This window comes from Hyla sarda, chromosome 1 (assembly GCF_029499605.1).
Source record: "Hyla sarda isolate aHylSar1 chromosome 1, aHylSar1.hap1, whole genome shotgun sequence".
Lineage (NCBI taxonomy): Eukaryota > Metazoa > Chordata > Amphibia > Anura > Hylidae > Hyla > Hyla sarda.
This window is the reverse complement of record NC_079189.1, coordinates 78,093,937-78,116,891: the sequence shown is the minus strand read 5'-3', so window position 1 is coordinate 78,116,891 and position 22,955 is coordinate 78,093,937. Positions and strand designations below refer to the sequence as shown.

The following is a 22,955-nucleotide window of genomic DNA, read 5'->3' as shown; positions in this document are numbered from 1 at the left end:
TAAAGCCGTTTTATACAGCATTTGTATTCATATGTGTTTTATATAGCCTTTAGATGATCAATACAAAAAGTCTCCCAGGAATGTTTGCTATAAATTTTTTTCTTAAATGGAATTTTTTTTTAATATGTCCAGAAACACAAAAAGACTTAAAGGATTAGTCCAGTGGTGACTCAGTGGTGAACAACTTATCCCCTATCCTAAGGATAGGGGATAAGTTGCAGATCGCGGGGGGTCCGACCGCTGGGGCCCCCCGTGATTTCCTGTACGTAGCCCCGACAGCCCACGGGAAGGGGGCATGTCGACCTCCGCACGAAGCGGCGGCCGACACGCCCCCTCAATACAACTCTATGGAAGAGCCGAAGCGCTGCCTTCGGCAATCTCCGGCTCTGCCATAGAGATGTATTGAGGGGGCGTGTCGGCCGCCGCTTCGTGCGGGGGTCGACACCCGCTATCTGGCCGGAGAGCCTGGCCCCCGTACAGAGAGATCGCAGGGGGCCCCAGCGGTCGGACCCCCCGCGATCTCAAACTTATCCCCTATCCTTAGGATAGGGGATACGTTTTTCACCACTGGACTACCCCTTTAAGGGAAGTCACAGAGAGTTGCTACTGCTAATAATAGTGACTCATAACTCAATTCTAATGATAAAAATAAGAAATAAACAGCACAAGTGTTTGCTAAGAGGGTCTGCAAATCATCTAGGAATAATGTAACAAAGGAGCGATACCGTGGACTCACCACATAGTCTGTGTATTCAGTCCAGGAGGCTCAAGGTCCGGGAGATGTCCATAGACGGCACCGAAGCGCTCGGAGGCAACGCCAGCCTTTTCACACGGTACTCCGTTCTTCTTTCGGCCTCCACTCTTCAAAGCTGGAAGAACCTTGGAGTACCTTGTGAAACGGCTGGTGTTGCCTCTGAGTGCTTCGGTGCCATCTATGGACATCTCCTGGACCTTGAGCCTCCTGGACTGAATACACAGACTATGCAGTGAGTGCACAGTATCGCTTCTTTGTTATAATATGCCTAGCTTCTTGCCACTGGATACGTTGCAGCCCACAGGTGTTTTGAAGTTATTGGCTAAAAGGAGGATTGCGGCTTAAGACACACTCATAGTAGTGAATACGTTGTTCTGGTTTTCATATAGTGGTGTGCCTCCCCCTCTTTCTTCTATGTTAGTTGCATTCTGCAAACCATCTTACTAGTAAAACATTGACTGGAGCCCCGAATAGCTCATCACATGGTATAAATTGACTCTATTATCCCTACGTGAGTATGGCCACTGTGGTGGAATCTAAAGTTGACTGGCTTTGCTAGATGTCATAACAGGGCACTTTCTAAAATCAACAATTTTTTATGTAAAAATAATATTAAGGGGCTTTTAAAATGTCTATTTTTAATATATTTTATTGCTTTTCATATAAATAAAAATGTACAAACATAATATTTTTTTCTTCTATTTTAGAATTCGTTTTTAGCCTCTATGGTTCTGAACCTACATTCAGGCTTTCATCTTTCCAGTTTATATAAATTTTCTTTTAAACTTTCTAAGGAAAATGTGCCTGTGACCTCTTTGAGAAGGTGTCAGCTAAAAATAAATGAATTATACTTTTTTCTCTGAATTCATTTTTAGGCATCTTATTAGTTAAAAAAAACTTAGTAAAAACGAAGAAGCAAAGGTTAACAGTTTTACATAGTGAGATTCTTCTTTAATGCATGAGGAATGTCAAAGAATGTGAGAACTCGCAGTACTAAGATATGCCATCTCCTACAGGCACACACATTATGGATAAGTCATAACATGACTTAAAACTTAATTAAAGCTAAAAAAGAAGTGTGCACAAGGGAATGGCAAAAAGTCTCAAGTCAATTTGTCCCTATTCCTTTGTACTGGAGGAAGCATTGGGACATTTAGGACATGTCCTTAAGTCCATCAAGGAGTGCCCCTTAAAACTTCCAGGAATGCCCCAAAAACAGGCACTTTTGGACAGGGTATACTAAACTCTGCCTCTTTTGTGGACTGGTTCAGGGAGAATGCAAGTTATTTTATGTAGACCTCTAACAGAACTCTAGTGCAGTCATTCTCTTAGAGGAGGGATCCAGTCAGTTTTCATTGGTCTGGACAAGACAGTTCTTAAAGGAGCACTCCAGCTTAGTAAAATGTATCTCCTACCCAAAGGATAGGGAATAAGTGTCTGATCATGGTGGGTCCAACTGCTGGGACTCCCCGTGATCTCCTGCATGGCGCCTTGGCTTTCCCCATGAAAGGAGCTGGGTTGACCACAGCACAAAACAGTGGTCAACGCAACCCGTCAACACATCTCTATAGGAATGCCAGAGATACACTAATGCTGTATCTTTGGCCCTTACATAGAAATACATTGAGGGGGGGTGTTGACCACAGCTTTGTGCAGTGGCGGACACAGCTCCTTTCATGGGAAGAGCCCGGCGCCGGGCCGGAAATCATGGGCGGTCCCAGAGGTCAGGCCCCCTGCGATCCTTGGCCAGTATTTCAGTGCAGGTTCAACGAAAAGAAGGGACAGTATAGTGATGTCCTCCCAATAGTTGATACAGTGGACACCAACCCCCATCAGAAGACAGGGAACAAGACAAAAATATGAATGCCATCCCTGGCTAGTTGCCAGCGATGGCTTTGGAAACTATATAATTTGATGTCTGAGAACCACATATGGCTTCATGATTGGGGAACAATGCATTACAAATGTATTTATTTATTTCTATTTTGATAAAGGTCTGTATGTATGTAAAAAAAATAGAGAAATGTCATTTATTTTTAGGTTGCACTTGCCTATCCACAGCAACAAGAAAAATGAAAAACAGATGTGTGGAGAATAAATTACTGTGACCAAACACAGAGTCAGTCCATCCAGGTGTTCACACTACACCAGGGCAGCAATCTACAATTGTACAGCTAATCCTCCCTAATTGTAACAGATGGAAAGTCTTCTCACATTTGTTTTTGTAATAAAAGAGAAATAAAACGCTGAGACAAAAAAGGGACAAGGCTAAAAATGAATGCAGTTAAAGTCGGCAAAACCTGAACTGATGCTATCAATTATGATATGTCTACGAAAAGGGAGAATGATGAACATTAAAAAAAACCTTTGTTAAGCTAAATATCATCCACAACTCCATTAATATAACCATTTAGCCAGGCCAAACAGGCATATTATTTGTAAAGGAAGGGGGAGAATACTGACTGCCACTGGCATAGCTTTTTTTGAGTACACATTTTGGAAATAAAACTACTAACTTTTTAATCCTTGTCCCAAGATGGAACAATGGGGCCTCTAGGCCTTTAGCTAGTATTAGTGTGTGTAAAATTTTAGAAGTTTACAGCGGTATTCCAATGATATAGAATCTTCTGTAGTAGATTTATGGTGCTCTAAACAAAAAATAAAGCATATTCACCTGCCCAGATCCCTGTAGCTGCTGTTGTGATGACTCCTGGTCCCTGCTGCTTCCTCTGATGTGTCCTCCCTACAGAAACTGCCTACTCAGCCAATCACTTAACACAGTGGTTACCTACCTCAGGCTAAGCAGGTATTTTCTGCATAGAGAATATACCAAAGGAAACAGTGGAAAACGGCAGGGACTAGGAGCCACAGGGAACAGTAACTTAAAGGGGTTGTACTCGTATCTCTGGATCTCCCATTGAGATGTGTGGTAGGCATGTGTTGACACCGCTCTGTGCACGGGGAAAACCGGATCACTGTGCAGAAGATTGCAGGGGGTCCCAGCGATCAACTACTTATCCCCTATTCTGTGTATAGGGGATAAGTAAATGTTTGCTGAAAACCCCCTTTAAGTAAAAGTTCTATGGACAACCCCTTTAAGACTCTGTATTAGAGAACGACAAGGGTACAGCCTCTGTCCACAAGGCTCTGCTGTTTGTACGGGACCTCATACCAGTGTTTCCCAACCAGGATGTCCCCAGCTGTTGCGAAACGACAACTCCCAGCATGCCCAGAGAGCCTTTGGCTGTTTGGCTGCCAGGCCTTGCTAAGAGTTGCAGTTTTGCAAGAGCTGGAGGCACCCTGGTTGGGAAACACTACTTTATACAGTGAATTTGTTTTGCCTCAATGGATCCTCAAACCTGTTTGGTAAGGTATTCTAAAATTCTATGCATGTTGTAAAAGCAAGTTACAGAATATCTGGAATAATGGCTAAAGCAAGACCATACCTGTTGCTGTCATTCCTATTCTGTAAAATACAGCAGACTGTGTGGCTTTGCACTGTGTATATATTTAATTATGCAAATTAATTCAATGTTAAGATATAAACAACACAAATCACCTGGTATTCTGCTCTACAGGGATATAGAGGGAAAGTAACATTATATTCTACAATGATGCAACATATCGAGGGACTGATAACAATACTGCTACAATGTAAAAAGGAATGTCCGACTGTCATTGTAATAAGAAAAATTATATATTGTCTTTACGTCAGTTTGGTCAAATATCACTTGAATTTTCTAGGGATGTACTATATACAAAATACATATTTCATAATGAAGATGAAAACTAGACTGACAGAAAGCCATAGTCCAATGGTAATATATACAGATATCTTAGATAGGAAATTATATTTACATTTTTCATATAATTTGCTCTTGACTTATATTAGTGCCAAGACAGCCACATATGCTTCCTCAGAAAATTATTTTATAAAAGTAACTGAATAATAAATAAATAAATAAAGCTTAAAGGTAATATATCACCTAAATGTTGTTTTACTGATTAGGGCAGGGTCTCCAAACAGCGTGTCTCCAGCTGTTTCAAAACTACACCACCCAGCATGCCCGGACAGCCAAAGGCTGTCAGGGAATGCTGGGAGTTGTGGTTTTGCAACAGCTGGAGGCACATTGTTTGGGAAACACTGAATTAGGGTGTAGCTGTGACTATCACTTATTGTAAAAGACCTGATCCCATCTAGATCCCTTTTTTACTGATTAGGTCTTTGTTTTCCAGTGTGTCTTCAGCTGTTGTAAAACTACAACCCCTAACATGCCCGGACAGCCAAAGGCTACCCGGGCATGCTAAGAGTTGTAGTTCTGCAACAGCTGAAGACACACTGCTGGATTAGGGAGTACCTATGACCATCACTTATAGTGAAAGGCCTGATCCTATCACATCTAAATTCCAGTATCACCTTTTAATGCAATCCTCTCTGTGATGATAAAGAGGAGACACGTGAAGAGTTTTCTCTACAGACCAGAAAGTATCATCGTATTGTTAGGCTTAGTGGCCAAAATTTAAATTATGAGATTTTCTAATTACGGTATTATAAAATATAAATAAATAAAAAATAAAATAAAAAAAAGTCTTAAAAGTCTTATAACAAATATATTACAACAAATGTTTAACATAAAAAAAAATGATTTAAGCTATATCATTGTATCCAAAACATATTTTCTACATAGAGAACATATTTTTGACATGCAGGTCATTTAGGGACAGACAAGAGACACACTGAAAATGATGTACAAACCTAATGCCTTCTATTTAAGGTGACAGTAATTCTATAACTGTACTCTTTGACTGTACAAATAGGACAATTATTTTCCCTAGTATCCATGCATTGGATTTCTAGAAATCTATACTACACACCAGTTTCTCAGCTATGATACAGTAACAATGCCAGGCAGTGTAGTCTTGTTGGAGCTCTCATAGGGAATGCTTCAAAAGCCTAATTAAAAGTAGTTCTCATAGTGTGTATGTGATTTATCATCCCATGGCTATTACTATTACACTGCTTTCTAGATGCTAAAAAAAATTCTATCAGCCGATAAATATGAATGTTGTGTATATTCCTTGCAAAAATAATGATGTGCACAAGGTAGTGGTATTTATAGTAAACTCTGTTCACACTGTGTTCACCATTTCAATCCTGCATATACATGGTACTACGGACCTATGCAGTTGTATAGGGATTCCATCTGCCATGACTTATATTTTGTATTTATTTATGTATTTCTTTTTATTTTTGCAGCAGTGGTGTTGCTAGCACATGGCCCATTTTATGTAGTGCCCCAGGTGCCTGGAATCATCACATTGAATCTGCAACCTTCTTCTCCTCCAGTGCCCCATGGTGCCCTTGGCAATAGTTTAAAAAAAAGGCATCCAGATGTAAATCAGCCACATTACGCCATAAGGACACAATTTTGACATATGTCTTGTCCAAAGAAAAGTATAATGGATACCTTTTAGACATATATGTTGAACATTATGAGCAAAATCACTGAAAACACCTTACATTCATTCTAGCAATTAAATAAAAAATTAGACAATGATGTTCTTTAAAAATAACAATGATAGTGTTCTTTAGTCAGTCAAGGAGGGGCTAATGCGTGAGGGCGAACAAGAAGGCATGCCAGGCTATGGCACTTAAAGAAGTAATCCAGATTGGTAGAACTTATCCTCTATCTAAAGGATAGAGATAAATGTCAGATCATGGAGTATCCGTCCCCATGATCTTTTGCCTGGCTTCCCAGCTCTCCCCATGAATGAAGCTGTGGGCACAAAGCGGTGGTCAACATGCCTCCTCCATGCATCTCTATTGGAGAGCTGGAGATACACGAGTACAGGGCTTCAGCTCTCTTATAGAGAAGCATGGAGAGTGCGTTCTGACCCCCACTCTGTGCAGCGTTGTCTGCAGCTCTAAGGAACAAATACAGATGTATTACTAATACTGCCAAAGTATCTTTGGTTACCCTATATCAATTTTCTCCAAGAGATCAGTTGACTGGGGGATTTCATTGCTTATTTCCATCACCAGGGTATTGTATTGCAGGGTATAGATTGTTTATTAATGAAATAAAAGTCCACTGAAAGCTGAAAGGGGTACTCCGGCCCTAAGACATCTTATCCCCTATACAAAGGATAGGGGATAAGATGTCTGATAGCGTAGGGTCCTGCTGGTGGGGACCCCCGCAATCTCTCATGCAGCACCCACCTGTCTCAGCTGCACGAAGCCGCCACGTCCCCTCCCATAGACTGCATTTAGGGGGTCGTGACATCACAATACTCCGGCCCCGTGGTCGTGAGGCTTCAGACAGGAGAGATCAACGCTTTGTGCAGCTGAGATATTTGGGTGCGGCATGAGAGATTGCGAGGGTCCCCAGCGGCAGTACTACTGCGATCAGACATCTTATCCCCTGTCTTTTGGATAGGGGATAAGATGTCTTAGGGACAGAGTACCCCTTTAAAGACCTGGTAAGAAGTAACTTAAGAGGTCACAATAAGACAAGACAGGATTGTAGTTTAATATGCAAAAGGTATGGGATTTTTGTAGAAATAACATAATTGTGTTAGGCAATATTTTTATAATGAAAGCTTATGCATAGAGGAAAAGTTATACATCATACTTAGTTATAGATAAACATATTTATATAACTAAAAATAATAGGAATAATAAATATATATATATATATATATATATATATATATATATATAGTATATACAATAATCAGCCATAATATTAAAATCACCTGCCTAATAGTGCTGTGGAGTCCGTTTCCGTTTAGATACGGACTCCACAAGACCTCTAAAGCTCTCCTCTGGTATCTGGCAACGTAAGCAGATCCTTTATCTAGGATTAGAAAAATATACTGCTTTCTTCCCAGGTGAGGGCATCCCTTACCTTCCTGGATGAACGCAAATGATTGCCTACTTGCATTTGTCCAGGAAGGTGAAGGCCGGAGAGCACTGAGAACCATAAGTAGCCAGTCCCATATGGGGGGGCGGGGGGGGGGGGGGGGTCAGAGGTCACAACCCCCCTCCCCCCCACACCAGAAAATTCCCATCAGACACTTCCATGCAAGTGGTGGAGGAAATGATTGGGTGACAATGTTGTGCTGGAAAACCTTGAGTCCTGGCATTCATGTAGATATTACTTTGACATGTACCACCTATCTAAACATTTTTGCAGACCAAGAACAACCCCTCATGGCAATGGTGTATAGTTTTAATGAAATGGCTGATTGGTGTATATAAATAGTACTACTAATAATAATATTAACATATATATATATATATATATATATATATATATATATGAAGCATGTAAAAGAGGGATATTGCAGACATTGTTTAGCAATAATAATTGAAATAAAATACATTAAATTATTGCAGTGTTGGTTATATTTGCAGACCTAACATTAAAAGCGATGTTTACCCATGAGCTTACAATAAGCCGCCAGAGGCCTGAGGTACGCAGCTCAAACAAAGGAATATTTTCATTATGTAGCTTAAAATGCTAATAATGGATATAGGTGCCCAAGACTGGTTTAATATCATGCAGGGGGGAAAAAAAGGTGAAATGGAGAGGTGAGACAGAAAGACGGATTTACACCATAAAGCTTAGCCCTTAAACAATATCTTCTAAGGGACTTCTGCTACATACCAATTTATGCACTTGATCCAGGTGGTAAGGCTCACATGATGAAATCAAAAGAAAATATGTGACTGGAAAAAGAAAATGTAAAGAATAAAAATATGCACAGACATGAAAAAATTAATTTTAGAATATGAAATGGAAAAATATAATTTAAAAATAAAATGATAATTAAATAAATAGTAAATAAATAAATAAACAAATAAATAAATAAATAATAAATGCATAAATCAAATAGTAATAAGTAAGGACTGGACATTTTTAAAGGTGTCATCCTAAGATTTAATGTTCACGGTACATGTATTAACTCGCTGATTGGACAGGGGTCAATTGTCCCCTTAGGTAATAGAGCGCCAACAAGCATGCTTGGTCTACAGTCCCAGAAATGATAAATGGAAGGCGGTTGAGCTTGTGCATTGCTGCTCCATTCACTTTGGTGACAAATAAAAAATGGGGTTATTGCACTAGGACTTCCACTAGTATTGCCACCTTTCCTGAAAAAAAAAAAAAAATACCGGCCATACTAATTTGCATAATTAATTATATATGGGTGACATCACAGAATACACATTTTGTCCTATTCTGACCCCTATAACCTTTTTTATTTCTCCTTATATGGGCCTGTATGAGGTCTATTTTTTGTGCCTCAATCTGTAGTTTTTGATCACTTTTTTTTTTTTTTTATTAAATTGGGGAGTTGCAGTTAGTTACTAACTACAACTCCCAGCATGCCCTGATACACCCTGTGGCTCAGCAGCTGCCCCAAATGAAAACTACAACTCCCAGCATGTTGGACTATATAGTAGTATACAGTATAGGTCAGTGTTTCCCAACCAATGGTGCCACAAGCTGTTGCAAAACTACAGCTCCCAGCATGCCCTGATATACCCTGTGGCTAAGCAGCTGCCCCAAATTAAAGCTAAAACTCCCAGCATGTTGGACTATATAGTACTATATAGTAAAGGTCAGTGTTTCCCAGACAGAGGTGCCTCCAGCTGTTGCAAAATTACAACTCTCAGCATGCCCTGATACACCCTGTGGCTCAGCAGCTGCCCCAAATGAAAGCTAAAACTCCCAGCATGTTGCACTATATAGTAGTATATAGTGAAGGTCAGTGTTTCCCAGCCAGAGGTGCCTCCAGCTGTTGCAAAACTACAACTCCCAGCATGCCCTGGTACACCCTGTGGCTCAGCAGCTGCCCCAAATGAAAGCTACAACTCCCAGCGTGTTGGACTATAAAGTAGTATATAGTAAAGGTCTGTGTTTCCCAGCCAGAGGTGCCTCCAGCTGTTGCAAAACTACAACTCCCAGCATGCCCGGACAGCCGTTGGCTGTCCGGGCTAGCTGGGAGTTGTAGTTTTGCAACAGTACATGGTGCAACATTTTGGGAGTTGGAGGATTGGTTGGATTGGTTGCATGGCCGGTATTTTTAATATAAAAATACCGTCAGGTTGGCCTAAATACCGGTCGTGCCGGTAAAATACCGGCCAGGTGTCAACCCTAACTTCCACCTATCCATGAGTAATTCTCCATCCTGTGAAAAGGCGATAACATTTAATCTTAGAATATGAATTACATATAAATATATAAATATAAATTGAGCCAGGAACCTGATCATTTTGAAGTTTATTTATGATGTAAATATACTACTATATAATTGGTCTGTGCTGTCTCTATAATAAAGCCCTTCTATGGGCTCCTTATATACCTTTGTATACAGCCAACATCATACAGAAACCCAGAAAAGGCCATAGGGAGATTTATCAAAACTTGTGTAGAGGAAGAGTGGTGCAGTTGCCCATGGCAACCAGTCAAATAGCTTCTTTCATTTTTAAAGAGGCCTGTGAAAAATAAAAGAAGCGATCTGATTGGTTGCTATGGGCAACTGCACCACTCTTCCTCTACACAGGTTTTGATAAATCTCCCGTCATGATCTCCTATATATTGTGCCTTACAAAGCATCACATAGGGGGAGATTTATCAAAACCTGTCCAGAGGAAAAGTTGCCCAGTGGCCCATAGCAACCAATCAGATCGCTTCTTTCATTTTTATCAAGAAAGAAGCAATCTGATTGGTTGCTATGGGCAACTGGGCAACTTTTCCTCTGGACAGGTTTTGATAAATCTTCCCCATAGAGTTTTTATCTCATCCAATACAATTCCAAATATTCTGCTGGTTTCAAGATCTAGCTAACCGGCTCCATGAATTATGGTGGACCCCCCCCTGACTTGAACTGTGTGTGAGGATTGACATTGGGAAAGTAAAACATGAACAATGTGCAGGCTCTTCAGGAATTTCACAAATGTTAACTAAGCGATAACTGTCCTATAACCATCCCACATAGCATATACTGTATAGTATTTCACAATAGTATGTACCCGTCTTGTTTTGACTTCAATACAGGCCTAACCTACAGCTGTCCATTTGCTAATAATACTGATAATGAAGAGAGCAACAGTTGGAGGCACCTAACCAGAACACCCAAAGCAATCAAAAGGATATATAGAAAGACAAAAACCAATGGTCACAACAGTTCAAAAATAGGGCAACTGAAATAGGCGGTGGTACAAAGGAGTCCATAGAGTCAGTACTGGAATAATAAAGAGAAAGAAACTGAAAATCCAGCAATTCAACGCAAAAAGCATTCAGTGAATAACGTCCGACATGGATGTCCGGGAACTAGCGGGAAGCTCTGAGGCTACAAACCAGTGAGTTTCATGCAATCAGCACTGCTGATTGCACGAAACTCACCATTTTATAGCCTCTGAGCTTCCCGCTAGATCCCTTGGGGCCAACCCTTGGGGCCGGAAGAAAAGCTGATTGCACGAAACTCACCGGTTTGTAGCCTCTGAGCTTTCCGCTAGATCTCTTGGGGCCAACCCTTGGGGCCGGAAGAAGTGCTGATTGCACGAAACTCGTTTGTAGCTTCTGAGCTTCCCACTAGATCCCTTGGGACCGACCCTTGGGGCCAGAAGAAGTTCTGATTGCATGAAACTCACAGGTTGGTAGCCTCTGAGCTTCCCGCTAGATCCCTTGGGGACGACCCTTGAGGCCGGAAGAAGTGCTGATTGCATGAAACTACCGGTTTGTAGCCTCTGAACTTCCCGCTAGATCCCTTGAGGCCGACCCTTGGGGCCGATAGAAGTGCTGATTGCACGAAACTACCAGCTTATAGCCTCTGAACTTCCTGCTAGATCCCTTGGGGACGACCCTTGGGGCCGCAAGAAGTGCTGATTGCACGAAACTCACCGGTTTGTAGCCTCTGAGCTTCCCGCTAGATCCCTTGGGACCAACCCTAGGAGCCGGAAGAAGTGCTGATTGCACGAAACTACTGGTTTGTAGCCTCTGAGCTTCCCGCTAGATCCCTTGGGGAAGACCCTTGGGGCCAGAAGAAGTGCTGATTGCACAAAACTCACCAGTTTGTAGCCTCTGAGCTTCCCGCTAGATCCCTTGGGGCTGGAAGAAGTGCTGATTGCATGAAACTCACCGGTTTGTAGCCTCTGAGCTTCCCACTAAATCCCGGATATCCATGGCGGCCGTTATTCACTGAATGCATTTTGTGGTGAGTTGCTGGATTTTCAATTTATTTCTCTTTATTATTTCATTCGCTAATAAGTCTAATTTTTTATTTTTACTTATTTATTTATTTTCCTTCAGCTTTATCTTTTGCTAACTAGAGTTCCATATCTCTTTCTCTTCAGCATTACTGACGTGCCAGCGATTGTACCCAGATGGCTGGTGAAGAAATCTCACAGTACGCATATGTGCCCTGAACAGAAAAGCACACTATGACACCATGAGCCTCCTGGTTGTGGAACCTATCCAGATAAATTCTGACACAAACATTATGTTTACTTCATAAAGTGAACATTTTATCAGTGACTGGAGATCCTTCAAAATTTCAGTTTGTTCTATCAATGACATTGTGAAGCCAAAATATTATATAATGTGTAATATATATATATTGTGCTCTGCCGAACTGGAAAACCTGAACAGAATCTTGTCCTTCTGATTAAATGTGGATCCCATTAAACCATTGGGGTGAAATATGAGCAAATTAAAATTTTGTAGTGCAAACGGTCAACTCATGGTGGTGATGACATGAACTTGGATGGACAACCATTCAGCTGACAACTCTTAACCCCGATTCACCACGCTACAAGTAGCTTTAGCACTGATAAGCATGTATGCTACATCGACACATTAACAGTTTAAAGTCATGTCATGATCATTTACAGTGTTGTAGATACCCTAGACACAGGGCACCAAATACTTGGCCTGCCGAACATGGATGTGCGACTCACCGGAAATCTCTGGCAAAAACTGCACCTCTAACAAGATACTCTAAGAAATTCTCTGCATTGAGTGCCACAGAGCATCTCCACAATGCCAGCATGATGACGTAGCTTCGCCCACTGATGTAGCACGACAAGGGCCCGCCTGAAGACATTTTACACGCAACATGGTCAAAGGTCAAGGAGGCTATGTATGACGTGACATTACGTGATGACTTTGCCTTGCTAAGCTCTCCCAAGTAGCTGAGGCAGGCTGAGTCAGTGAACAGTGACAGTGTGAGAAGCTGCTGCCTCTGGAAGCACTAACAAATCCTCAAATCCTTTATTGACAATAAACTTTTTTTAAAAATTTTTTTTTTTTAAGTGAGTGCCCAAAGCCCCCAATGTCAATATCTTTTTTTTTTTTTTTTTTTTTTAAAGGTATGGCAGCATTACAAATGTGCACAGACTTAATGTGGGCATAGTTTTAGGGGGGTATTTTCAAGTGACAGTTACACTTTAAAGGGGTACTCTGGTGGAAAACTTTTTTTTTAAATCAACTGGTGCCAGAAAGTTAAACAGATTTGTAAATTACTTCTATTAAAAAAAAAAAACTTAATCCTTCCAGTACTTATTAGCTGATGAATACTACAGAAGAAATTTGTTTCTTTTTGGAACTCAGAGCTCTGTGCTGACATCACGAGGACAGTGCTCTCTGCTGACATCTCTGTCCATTTTAAGAACTGTCCAGAGTAGTTTTGCAAAATCTGGAGGTCCGCAGGTTGAGGACCACTGCTATAGGATTTTGAGGATGACGGCCCAGATCAGGTTGGCCACATTGCTTATTCCTACCGACAGAATGAACCTATGAGGGGCCTCTTTTCTTCACAAGAAACTTAATGTTACCAAATTAACCCAAAAGTCAAACATATGCTGCTCTGGGCAGTTCCAAAAATGGACAGAGATGTCAGCAGAGAGCACTGTGTTCCAAAAAGAAATGAATTTCCTCTGTAGTATTCAGCAGCTAATAAGTACTGGATAAGTGGTTTGTGCCACTCGAAGTAAAGGTGGGAACCAATAGTGATTCACAAAGCCGGAGAGAAGCGGTGGCCCTAGTGGTTCAACCACTCCCGCTTTTTGGTAAGTATTTTGGCACTAATTCTTTGACAGGAGGAACAGAACATTGATACATTCATAGTTTCTACTCAAAGTCAGGGGAAACATGGGGAACCGGTTACTAAAATTTGGAATGCCATACCTGCCTCTGAGCACTCAGCACTTGAAGCACATACCTGGCAACCCCATCTTTTAGCTACATCAGTGTAAGCACTTTTTTTTCTATTATATCAAGTCTATATTAACCAGCACAACAGTCTAAAAGAGCCTTAAAAGGCAGAATTTTGCAGCCTTTGTATAACATTCTCACCAAAAAAAAAGCTAAAAATTTGTCAACAATGGCAAAGTAAAAAGGATCTATGACCCAAGCTATTCGTTGCCATGGCAAACAATATTAAATAGAATTCCTTCTAAACAAGACAATTTACTCGACTCGAAAACTCACATTTGCTGTAACACTTCAATTTGTCCCCAATGCGATTTTGCCCACTCAGACATGTAAGACACGACAAACAAACAAAAAGAGAACAAAGTCTTACACAATACGTATGCGGCGAAACAGCAGACAGGTTGTGAGATCTCCCACAAAGACAATTAGTTAATGCAGGTAGACGATAACCTCTCCGGATATGAAAACCTTATCAAAACAATATTTTATCTCAGCTCAATATGTCCGTGATTAGATATTGTACCGAGAGCTCAAGACTAACATTCAAAAGCCAAAATAAACGAAAAGACGACAAGAAAAAGTGCAGGGACTTGTACATAAAATAGGAAAACAATAAAACATTGAAAGATGTAGATTTTTCCTTTGTATATATATATATATATATATATATATATATATAATTCATGTAAGATACATAGAGTAATTACTGTAACATTACACAGATTTAGGAAGGGCATGAAACAAGAGAAGTGACCCTGCTGATGCTATAGGCCGGTGGTCTTCAACCTGCGGACCTCCAGATGTTGCAAATCTACAACTCCCAGCATGCCCGGACAGCCAACGGCCGTCTGGGCATGTTGGGAGTTGTAGTTTTGCAACATCTGGAGGTCCGCAGGTTGAGGACCACTGCTATAGGATTTTGAGGATGACGGCCCAGAACAGGTTGGCCACATTGATTATTCCTATCGACAGAATGAACCTATGAGGGGCCTCTTTTCTTCACAAGAAACGGAATGTTACCAAATTAACCCAAAAGTCACCTTATCAACAAGATACCAGTTGGGACAACATGCTCCCCTGTTCAGGATAGAACATGTAAGGATATGAAATAGTGCTTGGAGCACTCAGTTTTTTACTTTTGCTATAAGATACAGAAAGAAAGTAAAAATGAGTTTTGTAAATTTCCCATTATATATTCCCCACACAAGGACAACAGGAACCAGAATGGGGCAATCTTCCTGATAGGACACATTAAAGAACAGTCAGTCATATAGATTTCCCATCTGTCTATCTATCTATCTATCTATCTATCTCATATCTATCTTTCCATCTCATATCTATCTATCTATCTATCTCATATCTATCTATCTATCTATCTATCTCATATCTATCTTTCCATCTCATATCTATCTATCTATCTCATATCTGTCTATCTATCTATCTATCTATCTCATATCTATCTTTCCATCTCATATCTATCTATCTATCTATCTCATATCTATCTATCTATCTATCTATCTCCTATCTATCTATCTCATATCTATCTATCTATCTATCTCCTATCTATTTATCTATCTCCTATCTATCTATCTATCTATCTATGTATCTCCTATCTATCTCCTATCTATCTATCTCCTATCTATCTATCTATCTATCTATCTCATATCTATCTATCTATCTATCTCCTATCTATCTATCTATCTCATATCTATCTATCTATCTCCTATCTATCTATCTATCTATCTATCTATCTATCTATCTATCTATCTATCTCCTATCTATTTATCTATCTCCTATCTATCTATCTATCTATCTATCTCCTATCTATCTATCTATATATCTCCTATCTATCTCCTATCTATCTATCTCCTATCTATCTATCTATCTATCTCCTATCTATCTATGTATCTCCTATCTATCTCCTACCTATCTCCTATCTATCTATCTATCTATCTATATATTATCTATCTATCTAATATCTATCTATCCATCTCCTATCTACCTATCTATCTATCTATCTATCTATCTATCTATCTAACTAATATCTATCTATCTATCTCCTATCTATCTATCTATCTATCTATCTATCTATCTATGTATCTCCAATCTATCTCCTATCTATCTATCTATCTATCTATCTCCTATCTATTATCTATCTATCTATATATTATCTATTATCTATCTATCTATCTATCTAATATCTATCTATCTATCTATCTCCTATCTATCACTCTATCTATCTATCTATCTATCTATCTATCTCCTATCTATTTATTTATCTATTATCTATCTATCCATCTCCTATCTATCTACCTACCTATCTATCTATCTATCTAATATCTATCTATCTATCTCCTATCTATCTATCTATCTATCTATCTATCTATTATCTATCTATCCATCTCCTATCTATCTATCTATCTATCTATCTCATATCTATCTATCTATCTATCTATCTATCTATCTAATATCTATCTCCTATCTATCGCTCTATCTATCTCATCTATCTCTCGTATCTATTTAACCTCATCTTTAGTCTATCAATCTATCTATCTGCAACAAAACTATGCTCCAAAATAACTTACTTTACAAAACCAGAGGTGATACAAAGGTACATTTACAGTAAATGATGCACAATATGCTCATTGAGGGGTCACTTATGCAAATTGTATTAAACAAATCCATTCTTGTTACACTAACCAAGACCCTTCCAGGAAAGATATCAAGCATGTAGATCTATCTCATATCTATCTATCTCATATCTATCTATCTATCTATCTATCTATCTCATATCTATCTATCTATCTATCTATCTATCTATCGCATATCTATCTATCCATCTATCCATTTCATCTCTCTCTCTCTCTCTCTCTCTCTCTCTCTCTCTCTCTCTCTCTCTCTCTCTCTCTCTTTCTCTCTTTCTCTCTCTCAGAGGAGATACAAAGATACATTTACAGCAAAGACAGCATAAAATGCTCCTTGGTGAGCCACTTATTCAACATTTATTAAACTGATTCATTCTGGTTACACAAACCAATACCATTCCAGCCAGGATATCAGGTGTGTCTCATATCTGTCTGTCTATCTATCTATCTATCTATCTAATCTAAAATCTATCTATCTATCTATCTATCTATCTATCTATCTATCTGTCTGTCTGTCTATCTATCTATCTGTCTGTCTGTCTGTCTGTCTGTCTGTCTATCTATCTAATCTCAAGTCTATCTATCTGTCTATCTATCTATTCTCTAGTCTATCTATCTATCTATCTAATCTCTAGTCTATCTATCTATCTGTCTGTCTATCTATCTATCTATCTATCTAATCTCTAGTCTATCTTTCTGAAAGAAAACCACACTACAAAATAACTTACAAAACCATAGGTGATACCAAGGTGCATTTACAGTAAATGCAGCACAATATGCTCCTTGCGGAGTCACTTATGCAAATTGTATTAAACTGATTCCTTCTGGTTCCACCAACCAATACCCTTCCAGGCAAGATATCAAGCGTGTTATTAAAGAAAAGGCTGACGCTACCTGTCATCCACAAGATGTCACAGAAGCCAAACAGAAACCACAATTACAAGCTGTAACTTTCCAATTGCCTCCAGCACAAGGGAAATCTTCTTTTATGGTTATGATATATAATACAATAACATATTAACCAAAACAAAGAGCCAGATACAGAAGCAACGTACAGTGTACGGTTATTGAACAGGCAGTAAACGTCCCACACCTTCCAGCGTTTACCGACACAACATTTACTGGGAAGAGAATTGTTGTGGAAAATCCTCCAGGTGATGATAGCTGTAAAGTGTGCGTGTTGGGTTTTATCTGTTCTCTGATGCCTGCATAGAAATCTTGTGAACTAAAGAGCTTACAGCTGGCCTAGCTGCACTAAGCCCTTATCTCAACACATCTTTCTCACAATGTCACCATATTAACCCATTGGCTTTCTAAAGACCCATGCCAGCAGTGCTCTTTTTCCCAGGTTCAGACATTCTGTCTATCATCTCTATTCAAACAGATCCATCCACCCCTCCCCACATCTATCCATCAATCTGTATACAGCAACAGATCCATCCACCCCTCCCTAAATCTATCCATCAATCTGTATACAGCAACAGATCCATCCACCACTCCCTACATCTATCCATCAATCTGTATACAGCAACAGATACATCCACCCCTCCCTACATCTATCCATCAATCTGTATACAGCAACAGATCCATCCACCCCTCCCTACATCTATCCATCAATCTGTATACAGCAACAGATCCTTCCACCCCTCCCCACATCTATCCATCAATCTGTATACAGCAACAGATCCATCCACCCCTCCCTACATCTATCCATCAATCTGTATACAGCAACAGATCCATCCACCCCTCCCCACATCTATCCATCAATCTGTATGCAGCAACAGATCCATCCACCCCTCCCCACATCTATCCATCAATCTGTATACAGCAACAGATCCATCCACCCCTCCCCACATCTATCCATCAATCTGTATACAGCAACAGATCCATCCACCCCTCCCCACATCTATCCATCAATCTGTATACAGCAACAGATCTATCCACCCCTCCCTACATCTATCCATCAATCTGTATACAGCAACAGATCCTTCCACCCCTCCCCACATCTATCCATCAATCTGTATACAGCAACAGATCCATCCACCCCTCCCTACATCTATCCATCAATCTGTATACAGCAACAGATCCATCCACCCCTCCCCACATCTATCCATCAATCTGTATACAGCAACAGATCCATCCACCCCTCCCCACATCTATCCATCAATCTGTATACAGCAACAGATCCATCCACCCCTCCCCACATCTATCCATCAATCTGTATACAGCAACAGATCCATCCACCCCTCCCCACATCTATCCATCAATCTGTATAAAGCAACAGATCCATCCACCCCTCCCTACATCTATCCATCAATCTGTATACAGCAACAGATCCATCCACCCCTCCCCACATCTATCCATCAATCTGTATACAGCAACAGATCCATCCACCCCTCCCTACATCTATCCATCAATCTGTATACAGCAACAGATCCATCCACCCCTCCCCACATCTATCCATCAATCTGTATACAGCAACAGATCCATCCACCCCTCCCCACATCTATCCATCAATCTGTATACAGCAACAGATCCATCCACCCCTCCCTACATCTATCCATCAATCTGTATACAGCAACAGATCCATCCACCCCTCCCTACATCTATCCATCAATCTGTATACAGCAACAGATCCATCCACCCCTCCCCACATCTATCCATCAATCTGTATACAGCAACAGATCCATCCAGCCCTCCCTACATCTATCCATCAATCTGTATACAGCAACAGATCCATCCACCCCTCCCTACATCTATCCATCAATCTGTATACAGCAACAGATCCATCCACCCCGCCCTACATCTATCCATCAATCTGTATACAGCAAGAGATCCATCCACCCCTCCCCACATCTATCCATCAATCTGTATACAACAACAGATCCATCCACCCCTCCCTACATCTATCCATCAGTCTGTATTCAGCAACAGATCCATCCACCCCTCCCCACATCTATCCATCAATCTGTATACAGCAACAGATCCATCCACCCCGCCCTACATCTATCCATCAATCTGTATACAGCAAGAGATCCATCCACCCCTCCCCACATCTATCCATCAATCTGTATAGCTATTTACTGTAACTAGAATCCAGTAGGTCAGTATAAGGAATTATTTTAGTTTGAGAATCATGTTACTTATGCCTTAAACATTACTTAAAGGAAATCTGCAGTAAATGAAACTTATACCCATTCACAGGATAGGGGATGTGTCTGATTGCGGGGGGTCCAAACACTGGGACCCCCAGCGCTCTCCTGCACAGGGCCCCGGCTCTGATGTGGCTCTCCTATGCAGCAGGCATGTCGTCCGCAGCATGACGCCACGGCCGAAACGCCTCCTCTATGTATCTCTATGGGAGAGGCAGGGATGAAGCGTTCGTGCCTCTCCAACTCTCCCATAGAGCTGTATGGAGGGGAGCGTGTCCATTGAGCAATGCCATGGCCCGTTTGGGCGATCGCAGCGGGCCCCAGCAGTCAGACCCCTGGGATCAGACACTTATCCCCTATCCTGTGGATGGGGATAAGTGTATTTAGCTGCAGTTGTCCTTTCAGCAGTGTTTGTTTACCCAAGTTATATATATATATATATATATATATATATATATATATATATATATATATATATAACTATCTATCTATCTAACTGCACAGAAGAAGCAATACAACCAATACAGCGTATTGTAGTGAGTGGGTCAGAAGAACAGACCAGGTCATGGTCTGTTTACTTCAAGCCAAGTACAAACAAGTTCCACAGAACTCCAAGGTTTGCGCAAAAGTAAATGTGTATTTTATTCACCCATGTTAAAATGCATCTATCTATCTAATCTCACATCTATCTATCTATCTATTTAAAAAAAAAGGATAAGTTGGCCAGCACATACTGATACCAAACTATTACATGGCCGTTTGCACCCACCTTCTACTTCTATCACAGAGAGTGCTGCTCCTTATTCTTTTTTTATCTATCTATCTATCTATCTATCTATCTATCTATCTATCTATCTATCTATCTCCCTCCTATCTATCTATCTATCCATCCATATCATATCTTTATCTATCTATATATCTATCTATCTACCTATCTCATATCTATCTATCTATCTATCTATCTATCTATCTCATATCTATCTATCTCTCTCTCTCTCATATTTATCTATCTATCCCAGTGATCTCCAAAACTATGGGTCTGAAAAACCACAAATCCCAGCACGCTCAGGCAGCCATTGACTGGGAGTTGTAGTTTTGCAACATCTGGAGGGACACAGTTTGGAGACCATTGATGTATCCAAATTGATCCATCCATTCCTCCATCCACTCACCTATCCATCCATCCATCTATCTATATAGCTATAAACTGTAACAGGAATCCAGTAGGTCAGGTATACAGATGGATGGATGGATGGATCAATACGGATTGCTCAGTGACCTACTAGATTCCAGTTACATTATATAGATATAAACAGCTATATACAGGTATAAGGAATCACTTTTGTTTGAGAACTACATCACTTATGCACTAAATTGTTTCATTCACCATATATAAATAATATTTAGCATTTTTGCATTGTACTGACACTCCGGTGCCCTCACAAAAATGCTGAAAAGTGATTTATGTGCATTCCACACCATGAGCAACAACTCAAATAGCTAAATACAAGTCTCATGCTGCATTTTAAGGACTTAGCAGGAAATTTAGTATTTTCTGTGTAAATCAAATTCATTTTATCCCAGTTTGCCTGTGAAAATGCCAGTGTACTTCCAGATATTTATCAATACATATTCTTTATAAAGAGCAAAGTAACTTAGATGGGGACTAGCGTGGTCCATGTTGGTTTGGGATTGAGTATAAACTTTACGACATTTTCACCATGGTGCAAAAAATTTCCCTTACTGACTCGGCGTAAAGGAGTAGTCCAGTCCTGAAAAACGTATCCCCTATCCTAAGGATAGGGGATAAGATTCAGATCATGGGGGGGGGGCGACTGGGGGGGGAGGGCACCCAGCGATCTCCTGTACGGGGCCCTGGCGGCCCACGGGAAGGGGGCGTGTTGACCACCGCATGAAGTGGCGGCCGACACGCCCCCTCAATACAACGCTCTAGCAGTGCCGGAGATTGCCGAAGGCAGCACTCCGGCTCTGCCACAGAGTTGCATTGAGGGGGCGTGTCAGCGGCCGCTTCATGCGGTGGTCAATACGCCTCCTTCCCGTGGGCCGCCGTGTCCCGTACAGGAGATCGCAGCGGGTCCCAGCAGTTGGACCCCCCACAATCTGAAACTTATCCCCTATCCTTAGGATAGGGGATACGTTTTTCAGGACTGGACTACTCCTTTAAATCTTGCAGGATCCATAATGGATATATGAAAGAAAATTAATGGCGTCAATTTTAAATTGTACTATTAGTAAATCTCCATACAGTTCTCCTATAGAAACAATGACACTGTGTCACGGGTGGGCACCTGAAATGCCCAGGTGCGTCATGATGCAGCACACTTAAAGGGGTACTCCCGTGCAAATTATTTTTATTTTAATCAACACGTGCCAGAAAGTGAAACAGATTTGCAAATGACTTTTACTCAAAAATCTTAATCCTTTCAGTACATATCAGCTCCTGTATACTAGAGCGGAAGTTCTTTTCTTTTTTAAATTTATTTTCTGTCTGACCGCACTGCTTTCTGATGACACCACTGTGTTAACGTCAGGAACTGTTCGGAGCAGGAGAGGTTTGCTACAGGGATTGGCTCCTACTCTGGACAGTTCCTGACATGGACAGAGGTGTCAGCAGAGAGCACTGTGGTCAGACAAAAAAAATACATTTAAAAAGAAAAGAACTCTGTAGTATACAGCAGCTGATAAGTACTGTAAGGATTAAGATTTTTAAATAGAAGTCATTTACAAATCTGTTTAACTTTCAGGCACTAGTTGATTGCAATTTTTTTTTCCCACCAGAGTACCCCTTTAAAGTCTCCCTTCCCATACCAATAACCAGTCTATAAAGATGTGACAACTTGTCTATAAGCAAATATATATATATATATATATATATATATATATATATATATATAAAATTAAAAGCACTATATATTAGATACTTCAGCTTTACTTCACAGTCAGTTACAGGACATAGTGATGGTCGTCCTTTTAGTGATAAGTGATCTCCAAACCTCGACATGTTGCAAAACTACAACTCCCAGCATGCCTGGGAATGCTGGGAGTTGTAGTTTTGCAACAGCTGAAGGTCCACAGTTACGAGACCTAGGCATCTAATATAGGAACAGTTACATATTACTTCCTATTGCCTTGTTTCTATAGAACTGACACATCTGTAAGCTTT

At 40.4% G+C, this 22,955-nt stretch overlaps 1 protein-coding gene across 8 annotated transcripts in view; it reads right to left on the bottom strand.

The window, feature by feature from the left end:
• The window catches only part of PCDH7 (protocadherin 7), an 855,514-nt gene that overhangs the window by 817,156 nt on the left and 15,403 nt on the right, over window positions 1–22,955 (bottom strand). For 2 of the 8 annotated variants that reach the window (XR_008888632.1, XM_056556152.1), the window contains exon 2: window positions 8,425–8,486. The exons of 5 other annotated variants lie outside the window; for them this stretch is intronic. Coding sequence is in view for 1 of the 3 variants with exons in the window: in XM_056556152.1 (XP_056412127.1) it covers window positions 8,469–8,486 (18 nt within the window). In the remaining 2 variants the exon portion in view is untranslated. Of the gene's footprint in view, window positions 1–4,200; window positions 4,253–8,424; window positions 8,487–22,955 lie in introns of all 8 variants that reach the window. One more of the 8 variants, XR_008888633.1, reaches the window with a different exon arrangement.